Below are 14745 nucleotides of genomic sequence, written 5' to 3'. Positions count from 1 at the left end.
TACATTAAACAGAAAGGGCTGGGTTCAGAGGCGAAGTGCAAGGGCTCGTAAGTTACACACTGGTAACAAGGTACGGGAATCTCTGCTGATGTAAGTGACACACCATGTGACCTGAAGGGGGGTGTAGCAGATGATATGCCAGGTAAGCCAGTTCCCACCTGCTTTCACACACCTTCTCCCAGGCCCTGGGCACGTCGCTGACCTAGATTCCCTTGTGCTCTCAACACCTTTGACTTTCACCCCATTAATACACCCGAGGAAAACTCCAAAGGGAAGCTCTCAGCATCTCCGGGTTTAATGCCGAATATGAACTGTTCTCCTGGCTGAGCTGGGGAACGGCCATTCTCACATACCAGCAATAGGGGAATGTTGAGTGCATCTCGCACCAACGTAAACCGAACGCTAAGGAAACAGGCCGCATGTATCGCTGCCCCCTCCTGAACAACCCAAGTGCAGCCTGAACGCTGAGCAGGCGTATCGGTTCTACATGGACGGGTTTGGATGATGATGATACGGTTGCTATGGCTTTCGTACATTCCACTGTCCAGAATTCTCTCCTTGGTTTTGTATTGGCATGAGAATCAGTTATAGCATCCGATGGCAAATGGGGCTACAAAGTAACAGTCAGGGAAAGATGCAGGAAATCTCCATGAATGGATGATACTGGAGGTTGGAATTGTTCCAAATATAGTCAACATTTTTATGTAGAAATGACAGCACTGAAATGAGCCTGTGTGTGACCCACCACCACGTGTCAGCTCATCCTGGCAAAACTTTAGGTCTTGGGGAACAAGAGGAAACCCCTGGGGTTTTAATTTTAAAAGTAGCCTGCCTGAGACGAATGAGAGAGGGGGCAGAAGCATGACTCCTCTAGCTAAACAGAACAGAGGCAACGGAATCGAAAGGATCATTTGAAACATTTCTTCTGCTAAAAGGTCACTGAAAAGATTCCAAAGAATATTCACTGGTTTTCTGATCAGACTGTCCCAACGTTGGAAACTAAATCAACTGCTAAAGGGTGAAACAAAGAGATTTTAGACCTTCTTTAATGGAAAACTGCAATGCAACCTTAACTGTGAAGTCGCTCCCAACTACAGTCATGTAGTTACTAGCGCTATTCTCTTCTCTATGCAGACAGACATAGGACAAGGAAAAGGAATGTGGAATGGTGCATTTAACTGCGGCTGAAAAGTAAATGCTCTGTACACTCTAAGTGGCTTAGGAGCATTTATGGTTCAGGAACTAAGCACGGTAGCGTAAGTGCCCGGTTTAAGTACTGAAATGCTGGGAAGTGAAAAGAAACGGAAAGACATTCTCACGAACGACTGAGCTCTGCAAACGGCCCCGGAGCTGCACAGCAGCTGGGCTGATTTTCAGAGGGGCTGAAGGGCCCCAGCAAACACTGAAATCAAATAGGAGCTGTGTCTGCTCAGCGCTTTACAAATCAGACCCCCAGGCTTTGAATCCAGTCTTCGTTAGGTCTCTGGTTCAGGCCGCACGACTCATAGCCAGGGGATGCTGTGAAGGCCAAAAGTATAAGAATGAGACGTTCATGGAGGACAGGTCCATCAATGCCTATTAGCCAAGGTGGTCAGGGCCCCACCCCCATGCATCTGCCTGCCAGATGCTGGGACTGGACGACAGGGGATGGATCACTCGAAATCGCTCTGTTCTGTTCGTTCCCTGGTGCTGGCCGTTGTCAGAGACAGGATGCTGGGCTAGATGGGTGTGACGTGAAGAGCTCTCCAATGCCCCAGGCAAGGGGCTAGCACCGTTGGTCTGACCCAGTGTGGACATGATGAACTTCTTATGAGTCTGCCTGAGTTTGGAGCCTAAGCTAGTGAAATCAGTGGAAAAGCCCTTTCCATCGACGTAGGAAGCGCCTACACTGCGGTGTGACACGCCCTGGGTCTTGGCTCAAACTAATCCGCGAGGCTGAGGTGCTGGGAGTCCTTTGGGGAGTATTTTAACTCTGATCCCTCACCCCAAAACCTCCGCTCGCCTAGAGTTCTCTGCTTGCAGTGATGTGAGGACACTGCAGGTTGTGTGAAGCGGACGTGTCACTTCGTAGAGTGGGATGAATCCGACACGATGTTCTCTGGGAAATGGAAAAAAGTTTTACCTGCCCTTCGGTCAAATGACATCAGCTGACAAGACCATTCCCGGAGCTTGGGTTTAGAGGGCTGGGTTTTGGTCTACGTATCCCTTTCTCCTACAAGCACGTTGATTTGCATTTAGTTGCATTGTCCGCTCTGCTGCTACATAACCCTCCATCTGAACTTTTCAGGAAACGGCACGGTAAGGAAATCTGCCCAGCACGATTCCACTGAGCCCCTAGACAATGATTTCAGCTGGGTGATGGGAGGAAGGGGGCTAGTAGAGCTTCCTCCAGCCCAAAATCTCTCTGATCACCTCCCTGAAGAAGACACACACTGACGTTCTACACCTGAGTTTGCAAAGAATCGAAGAACTTCTCCGATTTCCTACAATGCCCGTCCCCTCCCGGACCCGGGGAAATGCCCTGTTGTAAACAAACAGGGGAGCTGAATAAACCCGTCTCCAGGCAGATTAAGGTCAGGCTGCAGTTCAGCTGTTTTCTATTTCTCATGATGGGGATTTAATCTTAAATCCTAATGCAACGTTGCGAACCCTCCAAAGCGACTCAGCTCTCAGACTAACCCCAGACCGGGTCTTTCCTTTGGCTCGGAGCCCACCACTTAAATCAGGCTCTGTTTGCAGGCTAGATAGAAGCAAATTATGCCTTTGAGAGGTTTTTAAACTACGAAATCCAGCCAAGCCCTTCACTTTTCACCCAGTATAAATCCACAATCTATTTTAAGGCCGGTCTTTTTCCAGTCGTAAATGAGGTTTGTACAAATAATTATTCGTTATTAAGTGTGTCCAAAAACATTCTTTTTAAAGGGCCCGCTTTCTCTTTCATACCACAAAGCAGGTTATGGGTAGTCCAGTTTATTTAATCAGACAGGTACAGGGCTGCTACCTTATTACATCTTACGGCTTTCTGTTGAAGGTGTGTCATTCTCTACCACAGGTAGAACTGCACTGGTGCGAACACTGGTGTAAACACAAGTGTAGACAGGGCCCAAGTGTTTTCACCACTGTCTCATGTATGGCAAACCCTAATCTTAATCTCACTAAATTGGGTCTCAATAAGACCTTGCAGCAGTGGGTTTCACAGATTAACTGCACTGCATAAAAACACATTTCCTTTTATCAGCTTACAATTTCTTATCTTTCAAATTTCCCTGCATCTCCCCCGGCTCTTGTATGAGGAGAATGAGTAAAGAGCAGCGCCCGATTTACAAACCATCTGCTATTAAGTACACCTCCATCACGTCTCCTCTCATTCCTCCCTTCACTAAGCCAGACGGAAGTCTCTCCACATCACTAATAATTTTCATCACCAGTCTCTGAACATCCATTATTTCCATTGTCTCCTTTTGAAAGGTGACTTGGTCTGAAGACAGTATTCCAGGGGAGGCTATACCATGGATTTACAGACTACCATTATAATATTTGCTGTACACAGTTGGATTCCAATGTTTCTTCTTCCTGTCCGGTTGTTTGCCTTTTCGATTGCTGCTGCACGCTGAGCCCAGGTTTCCACCGAGCCGTCCCCAAAGATCCCTGGATTTTTCCAGGTGAGAATCCAGCAATGTGAAGGAGTCGTTCAAATGTTTCTTTGCAATGTGCATCCCCTTGCATTTTCTGGCTTTGTATTTCAGCTGCTATCGCACTGACCTAGCCTTGATGGGTCTCTCTGATGTTCCTCAGATGCTTCTCTCGTTTTGGCTAGCCCCAACCATTGTGTCATCTGCAAACGTGCTCACGGCACTGCTCAGCTCCTTCCCAGATCACTAATAAATATCACAGTGCCAGGCCCCACGTGCCACGGCGGGGCATCCCCCCGCTAGCCCTCTGCCATGCTGAAAATGGACCGTTCAGTTCTACTCTGTTTTCTGACTCTTCACTAGTCTACAAAGCTGTAGTCCGGTGGCTCGGACACTCGACTAAGACTCAGGAGACCTGGCTGGGTGACTCTGGGCAAGACCCTTCCCCTCCCTGTGTGTATGTCTACATTGCAAAGAAAAACCTCGATTGACCCGGGCTGGAGCTGTGGGGCTAAAATAGCCGTGTAGACATTCCCGCTCGGACTGGAGCCCAGACTCCGAGACTCTCCCTCCTCGCCAGGGTTCAGAGCCCGGGTGGGGATGTCTACCCTGCGAGTTTTAGCCCAGCAGCCCCAGCCCCTCAACCCTGGTCTTCGGGACCGCTGCAGAGTGCCCCGCTCCGTGCAAACAGAGCACCCCTCAGTTCAGCACTCTCCTTAGCACCAGGCACTTAGACGGGTCCATACGAAAACCAAATCCAAGTTTGTTTCACAAGCTCGAGAAGTCAGCTGTGTAAACGTGCTGTGGGGAAGGGCGGGGGCTTGCGACAGCCCCCAGAGCGGAGCGCCTGCGTCACCCGCAGCTTGGGGAAAATCCCTCCCACCCCCACAAACATAGACGAGGCTCCCTCCTGCAGCGAGTCACCCTGGTTAACCCTGAACAGCGTCACTCCCTCCCCCACACACTGGTGACCTGCCCCCACTGCCTGTCACGGGGAAAAGCGTCACTCCCTCCCCCACACACCGATGACCTGCCCCCACTGCCTGTCATGGGGAAAAGCGTCACTCCCTCCCCCACACCCCAGTGACCTGCCCCCACGGCCTGTCATGGGAAAAGCGTCACTCCCTCCCCCACACACCGATGACCTGCCCCCACTGCCTGTCATGGGGAAAAGCGTCACTCCCTCCCCCACACCCCAGTGACCTGCCCCCACGGCCTGTCATGGGAAAAGCGTCACTCCCTCCCCCACACACCGGTGACCTGCCCCCACGGCCTGTCATGGGAAAAGCGTCACTTCCTCCCCCACACACCGGTGACCTGTCCCCACGGCCTGTCACGGGGAAAAGCGTCACTCCCTCCCCCACACACCGGTGACCTGCCCCCACTGCCTGTCACGGGGAAAAGCGTCACTCCCTCCCCCACACATTGGTGACCTGCCCCCACGGCCTGTCATGGGAAAAGCATCACTCCCTCCCCCACACACCGGTGACCTGCCCCCACTGCCTGTCATGGGGAAAAGTTTTGCTCCCCCGGACAAAGCTGAAGAAGCCACCTCTCTCCTTGCAGATTAGGGCTCGCTAGTAACACTAATTCCGGCCCATGGCAACAAATGGTGTGGACCCCCGCAAAGCTCCTCTGACCTCGGCCACCGCCCGAACCTTTGAACGGGTTTCTCTGCCAAAGGCTGAGCAGGGAGCTCCAACTGGCAGACGGCTAAAGGGAGCGGGGCATGACGCCCCCTGCCAGAGCTGCCAGCCCCAAACCAAAGTCTACTCAGAGATTTCTAGCCAGCCAGACGAACTCCCTTCCCTACCCCCATGGCTAAGCCACAAGCCAAGTTGTTCCCACAGCAGCCTCTAGGACTTGCCGCTTACTGACTTCCCTGGGCAGACATTTAGCCGAGCAGCTGTCAACATAGTCACCTACACCCTAACACCGGTTCCTCTCCTGGGTAGAACAGGGCTGGGTTGGTTGGTTATTTCTAAAGCGGAGAAGCTAAATCAGGGGGAAAAAGAAATTAATTTCTGTCTGATCGATTGCTATGAAACTCACCCTTCCCCTTACTGCCTAGCACCTGTCTAGCCTTCTGCAGCCTGGCTGTGCGGAGTCAGACAGTGCTGGGTACTTACGGTCTTTCAGGTCGCTCTGCTGAGACGAACTTTCCCGCCCTTCCCAGCCCAACTGATCTGACAAACCGACAGCCCTGCTGTTCTTTGCAAGATGGGAAACTTACCCAGCTCATCCCAGAGCTGCCTGCATTTGTCCGTCATGCCCGTTCCCTGCTGTCTCCAGAGGGAGAGCCGGGGATCCGCCATGAACTGCTCCGTTATTAACGTCAGCATCCTGGCGCCGTTGGAATCTCTCATGCGCAGCATCTCCCGGACCTGAAGCGGGGAAGGAGGAAGAGGTCAGGAGAAGTCCTTAGGTTAGAGACGGGAGGGGTCAGCTGGAGAAGAGACGGTTTTTAAAGACACGCTCAGGCTCTCCGTAGACACGCTCCGTCTCACCAGGATCACATTAGCCGGCAGGACAGTAGGATGCCGTGCTACCTCTAGGCTGGTGGCTCAACCTTTCCAGACTCCGTCCCCCTTTCAGGAGCCTGGTGTGTCTTGTGGACCCCAAGTTTCACCTCGCTTAAAACCGAGTTGCTACAAAATCAGACATAAAAATACAGAAGTGTCCCAGCCAAACTGTTGCTGAAAAACTGCTGCCTTCCTCATTTACCATAGAATTATACTATAAATCAATTGGAACAGAGATAGTGTGCTTACGTTTCTGTGTATCGTATATAGAGCAGTATAAACAAGTCAGTGTCTGTATGAAATTTTAGTTTGTACTGACTTCGCTAGTGCTTTTTATGTGGCCCTTGTAAAACTAGGCAAGTATCTAGATGAGTTGATGTATCCCCTGGAAGACCTCTGGGTACCCCCACGGGTCCACGTACCCCCTGGTTGAGAACCACTGCTCTAGCCAACCCGTGGTCACCCATCCAGGCTACTAGAGGGACAGTAACTTACCCAAAATTCTTTCAACAGGGCTCTGATGAGCCCAGCCCAGCCCTCAGAACCGTTTGAGGCGGCATGTCCATCCCAGGCTACAGAACTGCTGTTTTATTGGGCTTGGGCTCATGAAAGATCTGGAGCAGACACTTAACGACGGGAGCAGAACTAACGGTGCGACCCACCTTTGCAAGCACACGCAACCAGCCACAAGCGTTCACTTGGATTGCTCCTGGATGCACAGTTTGGCCGCCCTCCCCCATCCCGCGCTGGCAGGGGACCCGGGGGTGAGGAGGAAGCCACTTCCTGGAGCACTCTGGGCAGCCTAGTGGGGAGAGCATGGCGTGGAACGGACAGTGTATGGACGACAACATGCTATGTCAATAGAGGGCCAAGCTGTGCCTTTGAAAGCCCAACCCCCACACAACGATTCCCAGCCGAGCGCAGGGTGGTGGTGGAGGAGAAGCCTCACGTGCGGACGAGCACCATAGAACTCCACGTGGAAAAGAGTAACCAACGGCTCACCTTGGCGAACATGGAGTTGAGCTGCTTCCCGGAGCCGTAGTACCCTCCCTGAGACAGGAACAGCTTCACTTGTTCTCTCACTTGCTCCTCGTCCAAATGCCAGCAGTTTTCATCGTCGATGCTGGCCCCAGCGGTGGGGTCTGGCGCACCTGTGGAAAGGGAGGCGATCACGTTTATAGCTGCAGACGCCAGACCCGGGCGCTCTCCCCTCGCACGCTTCCCCAGTGGAAGAAGCCCAACGACTTGCAGGAGATGCTGCCTGCCGGTGTGAGGCCTGAAATGTGGTGCTTGTTAACAAAGAGAGAGAAATGAGCATCAAGCCCTCTACAGGTTCTACCACCACCAAAAACTTTCCATGATTCATTTTGTAATGGTCAGTGAATGCTTGTGTTTCTCCTTGTCTGTCACCAACCTAGGCCAGGGGACGTGAACAGGTCACTGACTAGGAGTGGAAGGGAACTCCCCCGCGAAGTGAGTGAAAGGGGAGAACAGACCCCAGGGGAGAAGTCAAAGGCTTTGGGAATGTTCAGGGTTAGCCATCTAAGGGCTCAGGTCACACTCTAACGCCCTGATCCTGCAATTATATCCAGGTGAGTCCTGTGCCAGGAAGCGTTCTGGTGTCCGTGTGGATCCACTGGCAGGATCAGGGCCCAAGATGACAAACCAAACTGGTGGTGGAGAGGGATAAAATGAACCCAACTCCCCCCCACGCTCCTCTGCCAAGCAAGGTTAAAGAAAAGATAAGGAGTGAATCTGGTTTCTTTTAAATACAAAGAGGATAGGGACAATGTCACTACAGCAGATGGGCTGAGGTTTTCCTCTGGCTCTTCCTAGTGGTTGGAGATTTCTGTTTGCCCCAATTGTTGCAAACCTTCCTCAGACAAGCAGGCCTCACTCTCACGAATGGACCCATCGACTTCAGCAGATCTGCTTGTGTGAGCGAGGTTTGCAGGGGACGAGCCGTATTTTCTAACAGCTGAATCAGGATATTTCAAAGGGAAAAATAGTAGTGTCTTAGAGAAAGAAAGAGGAGGATCTGATTTTCCCTTCCCTCTCTCGTTCTCCTTTTCGTATTTCAAATTCTTCTATCTGTTTTGCTACCTTCATACCCACCGTCAATGACGGTCCCTTGCGTTGCAGGCTCACACTAACTAGGTTACAGTTACGGAGCTGGTGGAGCACAGCTGATATGCCCAGCCCAGTTTACCATTTGCATGGAAGATACCCGAATACGGCAGCTTCCAAGACATTCCTTGCAAAGTCAAAAGGAGCTAAGCTTAGAGATGGAAGACCCAGTTGACAGGATTTTTCTTCTCAGAAGCCACTAGATAAAATGCAGTGTGTGTCTCTCGAGCACAAAGCAATATTTATTCTGCAGTACTCAGCTGTGCAGCCCTCCTGTTAAATTAAAAAACATTTTGCATCTCGGAGCCGCTGTCGATTTGCGCTAACCACAAATATACAGTATTTTAAAACCTTTCACATTCTTCAAAGGCAGCTTTGTGAGCAGCCGAACAATGCTGCTACTTTGTAAAAATTATCAGCATCTCTGCATCTGGATGCTTGACATTAGATAACAAAACCCTCCGACTCCCTGTGCGCGACTGTTTCGGTTCCATAGAGCAAAAGGGCTCAACAGAAATTCCTCAGTGAAAAATGGTGACAATGAAAAATCCAGGAGCCTGGAGCATGTGCCGCTGAACTTTAACCGACTTCTCTCATGCTTATTTTTACTCCTGAGTGAGTAAGGGGGTCAGCGCTGGAACAGCAGGACACCGCACGGACAGCAATCGCTAACACGTTCCCAAGTAAAGCTGTATGACGTATTCTCTGCTCTGCAGGAATGCGACCAGGAAAGCACCTCTCTACTGTCACGACCGGCTGGCTAGGAAAGGCAGCTCTGATCTTCCTGATCATGGCTGGGCCACGGAGTTTTTCCTGCAGGTTCTCCACCTCTAGGAACTAGCCCGGCGTGCCATCCAGTCAGCTCCCGCACTGGGCAATGGGCCAGATCCCGAGAGCACTCAACTCCCAGAAAGGGCCTCTTTGAAAAAGACGAGAGACAGTCGCTGTTGCTACATCAACGGATCGAAAACAACCCCTCTAAAGTCCAATTCTGATATTTCTGGTGGAGCCAGATAACTGCTTCTGAGGAGAGGGCAACAAAACGAAGCCACTTGGCGACCTGTCGGGTGTGATACTGAACACATTTGACCCGATAAGATGTAATTACTTGTCTTTTATACAACCCCTTTAAAAACCTCCTTTAATTCTTGCTAGCAATCAATGCGTGTGGGACTTCCCAGCCAAGCCCTAGACATACACTGTACCATACCCAAGGAAAATACTGATTGCTATTTCCTCAGCAGCATAATTTATAATCAACGGGACACTATCATTGGGGCAGAATTTAAAACAGTAGCAAGGACATGAACAGACACTGGCTAAGTCCAAAGGCATCCGTGTGGCGCTCCTGACGTTCAACTGGAGACAACAGGCTGATCCTGATTCCACTGACACCAATGGCCAAACCCTACGACTTCGGCTGAAGGAACAGGCCCAAGGGACTGAAACCCTTTTGGCTCAACCCCGGGCTGGAGTTTAAACATCTTTCGTCTGTATTCCTGGTTAGCTCCTCTCCCCGCCCACTAATGAATGAGAGAGATAGAGAGATTGGTCTGATTACCCAGAGCCAGGGACCTCTGATCTATCTCAGGCACTTATCTGGACGCCATCACCAATGTCCCTGAGCCCCTCCCGCCTGCAATGTATTTAGCCAAACACCACCCCTGGACAGAGGTAGAGAAGTGCTGCTATCCCACTGCACAGAGACACCGAGAGACCAAGTGGATGGCTCAAGGTCATACAGGGAGTCTGAGGCAGAGCACGGACCTGAACCTGGGTCTCCCATGTCTAACCACTGGGCCAGACCTTCCTCTCATGCCCTGGTTTGTAACGTTCTGAGCACCCATTGCTCTCAACGGGTATGTCTACACGGGGATAAAAACCCCGCAGCTGGCCTCGGTCAGCTGGCTTGGGCTCACAGGGCTCAGGATCAGGGCTGAATAATTGCTGTTTAGATGTTTGGGCTCAGGCTGAAGCCCAGGCTCTAGGACCCTGCAAGGGTGGAGGGTCCCGCCCTGAGCCTGAATGTCTACTTGGCCATTTTTAGCCCCGTGAGCCCAAGTCAGCTGACCCAGGCCAGCCGTGGGGCTTTTATCCCCGTGTAGACAGACCCAATGTCTCCTAACACAAGCACAAAGGGGCGGTCAATGACATTGAAAGGCGACAGATTTAAAACTGATAAAAGGAAATACTTTTTCATACGATGTGCAATTAAACTGTGGAACTCATTGCCACAGGAAGTCAACGAGGCCAAGTATTTAGCAAGCTCAAAGAAAGACTAGATGTTCACATGGATAACAAGAATACCCAGAGTTGTAATAGATATTGCTAACCAAAAAAAAGTGTTGAAGGATATAAAAACTCGTACTTCAGGACCCAAACCAAGGGATTAGGAAGAGAGCTACCTAGGGGGCAGAGTACCCACATTGGCCTACTGTGGGGTTCCCAGACCTTCCTCTGAAGCATCTGGCACTGGCCACTGTTGGAGACAGTATCCTGGGTAGATGGACTTCGGGTCCGATCTAGTCTGACAATTCCCATGTTCCTAGGGAAACAGTGCGGACTAACAGACCAGACATTGGATTGGGACTCAGGAGACCTGGGTTCCGTTCCTGGCTCTGCCACTGGCTTGCTGGCTGACCTTGGGCAAGTCACTTCCCTTCCATGTCTCAGTTTCCCTACCTGCAAAATGGGGGTGATACCGACCTCCTTTGTAAATGTAAATAATAATAGTACATAGCTCTGCTATGGCTCTTTACATCTAAGGGCTGTATAGACGAGCTAGGTATGGTGATGAGTGGTAAGTGACATCGCTGGGAACGGTGCACACTCAGCGCCTCTGAAAAATGCGGCCAGTGGGTTTAAAGTTTAAACCCAAGAGTAATGAACAAGAGGATCGTTTAAAAACATGCAAAACTGGACTGATCCAGGGGTCGTGATTTCCATCCGGCAATCGGTTATAATGGTCATTGCTCTAAACAAAAACATAATGGCAAGAAAGAAGAAGCGTGTGAGTGGATTTTGTATGTAACATTGTCCCCCTCCACCATAACAAGTCACCCAGGTTTCACATCCAATTTTTAGATTTCAGTTGAATAGTAATATACTTCTTGCACTTCAAAATAAATATCTAGTTATTACTTGTGAATTTATTTTGCATTAATATAAAAGATTCATAGAGGGTGTTTGTAATATCAGACTCCTACACAGTCGACCGGGAAGAGCAGATAATGTATTACCAGTTACACTGGGGAAATAGACAAACATTTAAGAGTAAATAATGGGATTTGTGAAATGTTTAAATATTAATGATAGGAACACTCAATCGTATATTGCCAATTTTAACATTGCGGTAACCTAGCCAGTAGAATGTGGTGACGTAAGTAAAACCGAAGGGTGGTTCTTTGTCCGGCCTCCAAGTTAACAGGGAACAGCATGGAAAGCAGGTCTCGAGTCTGCTTAAAATGCTGCTTATATTACTATAGCAACATTCCTGTTCTAAAAACCCTGTTTTCAGATACGCTTGACAGATTTCCTACAAGATCAAGATTTAAGAAAGCACCACCACACATCTCCCCTGGAAAGGGTGCAAACCCATCACACAGACTTCGGAAGTACAGTTACACATGAAATTGGTCCAACTAGCGCCAGCCAAACAGTCCCATCCATTACTCCAGCCTCAACGCTTAAGAATTTCCAATCCACGTAAGAAAGATAATATATGGAGATATATCTAACTCCTAGAACTGGAAGGGATCTTGAAAGGTCATTGAGTCCAGCCCCCTGCCTTCACTAGCAGGACCAAGTAATGATTTTGTCCCAGATCCCTAAATGGCCCCCTCCAGGATTGAACTCACAACCCTGGGTTTAGCAGACCAATGCTCAAACCACTGAGCTATCCCTCCCCCAGAGGTCTCCTTCTGGGAAACAAAGCTAGACTAGAGAATCAAAGCTATCAACCTGGTTAAAGAGAAGATGAAACAAATGGCTAAGAAATCAGTTGCTAGATCTGGAAAAAACCCAATTCCGTCTCGGAACGTAAGTGGCCAAATTTTCACGGCGTTTGGCTGTGGAATGCAGTTGGAACCTAGCTCTGTTCACATGATTACAAGGAAGAGAGTCATTCACACGGCAGGTGGACAGGAGAAAAGCAGACCACCAATGAATATTCAGATATTTCCTGGCTAGCCTCCAAAGGCCACAGGACCCTCGTGTCGATACCCCAAGTGCTTGAGCACAGCCAAGTTCTCCGACAAGTGCTTCCTAATGTGATTCTTCTGGCGTTCCTCTGAGGTTGTGCCTGCCACCTGCAATGCCCTCTGACTGGCTGCAGGTGGCAGGGAGTCCTTCACCCAAAGAGGGTCAGAGGTGTGAAAGAAAGGCCGACAACCCCTGCCTAGCTCCACAGCCATGTGCCTGCCCAGGAAGCGCGTAACCAAATGCAGAAGCGGTCACAAAAAGAGACCGAGAAAGGGGTTGCTTGGGCCAGGAGAGGGACGGGTAGGGGAGGAATAAAGGGGATAAAGCAGAAGGCCTGGCCTCATGGCGGTTCAGACGGTAGGTCTATGTATGGATCAGAGATTGTGCTGTCCTGGGGCTCACTGGTGTTGCTCTGGGACATCTGATGATCCACTGTGTTTCCACGCTGGTTTCCTCTCCCAGCCCCCTGCTTTCAAATGTATTTGTCTAGGGATTTAAACATCCCTCATCACTGTAGTAGCTCAAAGCCACATGCTGCAGCCTCTGTTGCTCCAGCTGCCTGGACAGAGCATTCTGCAGAATGTAAAGGACTGCAGCAGCCCTCAGCCCCTCCCCTCCTTCCTTCTCTTTGCAAAAAGTCACAAGCTTGCAACTACACAGTCACGGCACACGAGAAGGAGACTGAATGAGACTGGCGTCTGGCTGTGCCTGTGTGTGAGAGAGACGCCCTCGGCCACATCGGTACTTGGATGGGAGAGATTTAATAGGCAAGTGCTAAAAAAAAAAGGGGGGGGGGGGAATAAAAAAATCTGGGTAAAAAGAGAAGGAAAGGATTTTTTTTTTTAAATCTGGAAATGGAGCAAAACCTCTCTGAATACTGGCTAGGAAGGCAGCGCCTTCTCCAGCCATGAAGCGCCTTCTCCAGCCATGAAGCGCCAAACAGAACCACAAGGCTGCTGCTGGTAGATCTGCACTGAAGGACGGTCTGAGTCTCAGCTCCTACCTAGGGTGCTTAGGACTTCTGCTAAGGGGCTTCCCAGCCAACCTCGCATGGACCAATTGGAAGCTTTGAGGGAGGTCAAAAGTGTCTTGAGGCACTTGCCCTAGGACCTGACAGCTCAGGAAGAAAACCTGAAGCCGATCTCAAAGCCGGCTAAGCCATGGCCTGCCCCAAAGCCCAGGAGGAATGTCTTATGATTGCACACGGGGCCTCACGGAGAGCCCGCTGGGCTGCTTCTCTGACGTTTGGAGAGAAAACAGAACTGAATGAAAGCCCCCCAGACAAACACTCAAGGGGAAAAACAGGCACCAGGAAAGCAAATGACCTATAACAAGAGATAAAAATAGCAGAGAAGTGGAGGCGTGGAGAGTCATGTCTTTTGATGGGTCTCTCAAACCGCCTCTCTTTTTTTAAACTAAACGAGCTCAGATGAGGGTTTCTAAGGAAGCCTGAGGATTTAGACAAGTGACCCAGCATACAAAGCGAAGACAGTAACTGAAACTGAGTCAGGTCAGAGCAGTAGCCCTGGAAGCTCCCCTCCTACCAGCAATGGCAGAAGACTTGATGGTACAGCTGCTCTAGCTGCGTTAGCCGGAACCATGTTTAAACAGGATGGGAAACCACACATCTCACGCACGCAGTTACATGCCACCGTGTGCATCATCTCTGGCACCCTGCATCCGACTCCACTCCCATGACTCCCAGTTCTGAGCAATATCACTCCTCCTATCAGCCGAGAGACAAGTTACTGGAGAACGTATGCGCCAGCCCAAGCCTGCTGCTGCACAATGACCTTTTTACACCACCAGCCGCACGTCTGCCATCACGTCGCCCATTATGGGCTCATCCGCCACGCTGGGATGTTAGGGTGGAAACACTCTGACGAGAGGAATGGATCCGTTATAATCCCCAGCCAGTCCCTCGTCGCCGGCCTCACGATCTGCCCGCCTGGTTCTGACCTGTCCCATCGCCAGTGGTCCCTGTTGAACAGGTTCCGGACCGGGCAAGGTCTCTGTGCAGCCGACCAGTAGTGCTGGGGCCTTCGGGACAGCCCTTTGTGCAGCCACGGCGCCACACAGACGATGCCACACGTTGTCGAGGAATGCCTGCTGACTAGGTTCACTGGTGGCCTAGAAGAACTGCATCACGCCACTGCAGACACCATCACTTGGCTAGACAACTAGACACACGCTAAATAAATCAAGGGAAGGAAGAGGGAGGGTTTCACCGCCGCACGGGCTGACCAAGAACCGAACTGACAGAA

At 50.6% G+C, this 14745-nt stretch overlaps 1 protein-coding gene across 1 annotated transcript in view; it reads right to left on the bottom strand.

Annotated features, from left to right (window-relative positions):
• Positions 1 to 14745, bottom strand: part of ZSWIM5 (zinc finger SWIM-type containing 5) — a 159954-nt gene that overhangs the window by 26819 nt on the left and 118390 nt on the right. Inside the window, exons 3-4 of the mRNA XM_054037212.1 lie at positions 7157 to 7305; positions 5866 to 6016 (exon numbers count right to left, since the gene is read on the bottom strand). Coding sequence (XP_053893187.1) covers positions 5866 to 6016; positions 7157 to 7305 — 300 coding nt within the window. The remainder of the gene's footprint in view (positions 1 to 5865; positions 6017 to 7156; positions 7306 to 14745) is intronic.

Source organism: Malaclemys terrapin, chromosome 8, assembly GCF_027887155.1.
Source record: "Malaclemys terrapin pileata isolate rMalTer1 chromosome 8, rMalTer1.hap1, whole genome shotgun sequence".
Lineage (NCBI taxonomy): Eukaryota > Metazoa > Chordata > Testudines > Emydidae > Malaclemys > Malaclemys terrapin.
Note: the sequence above shows the minus strand (reverse complement) of the source record. Positions and strands in the feature narration are given on the sequence as shown.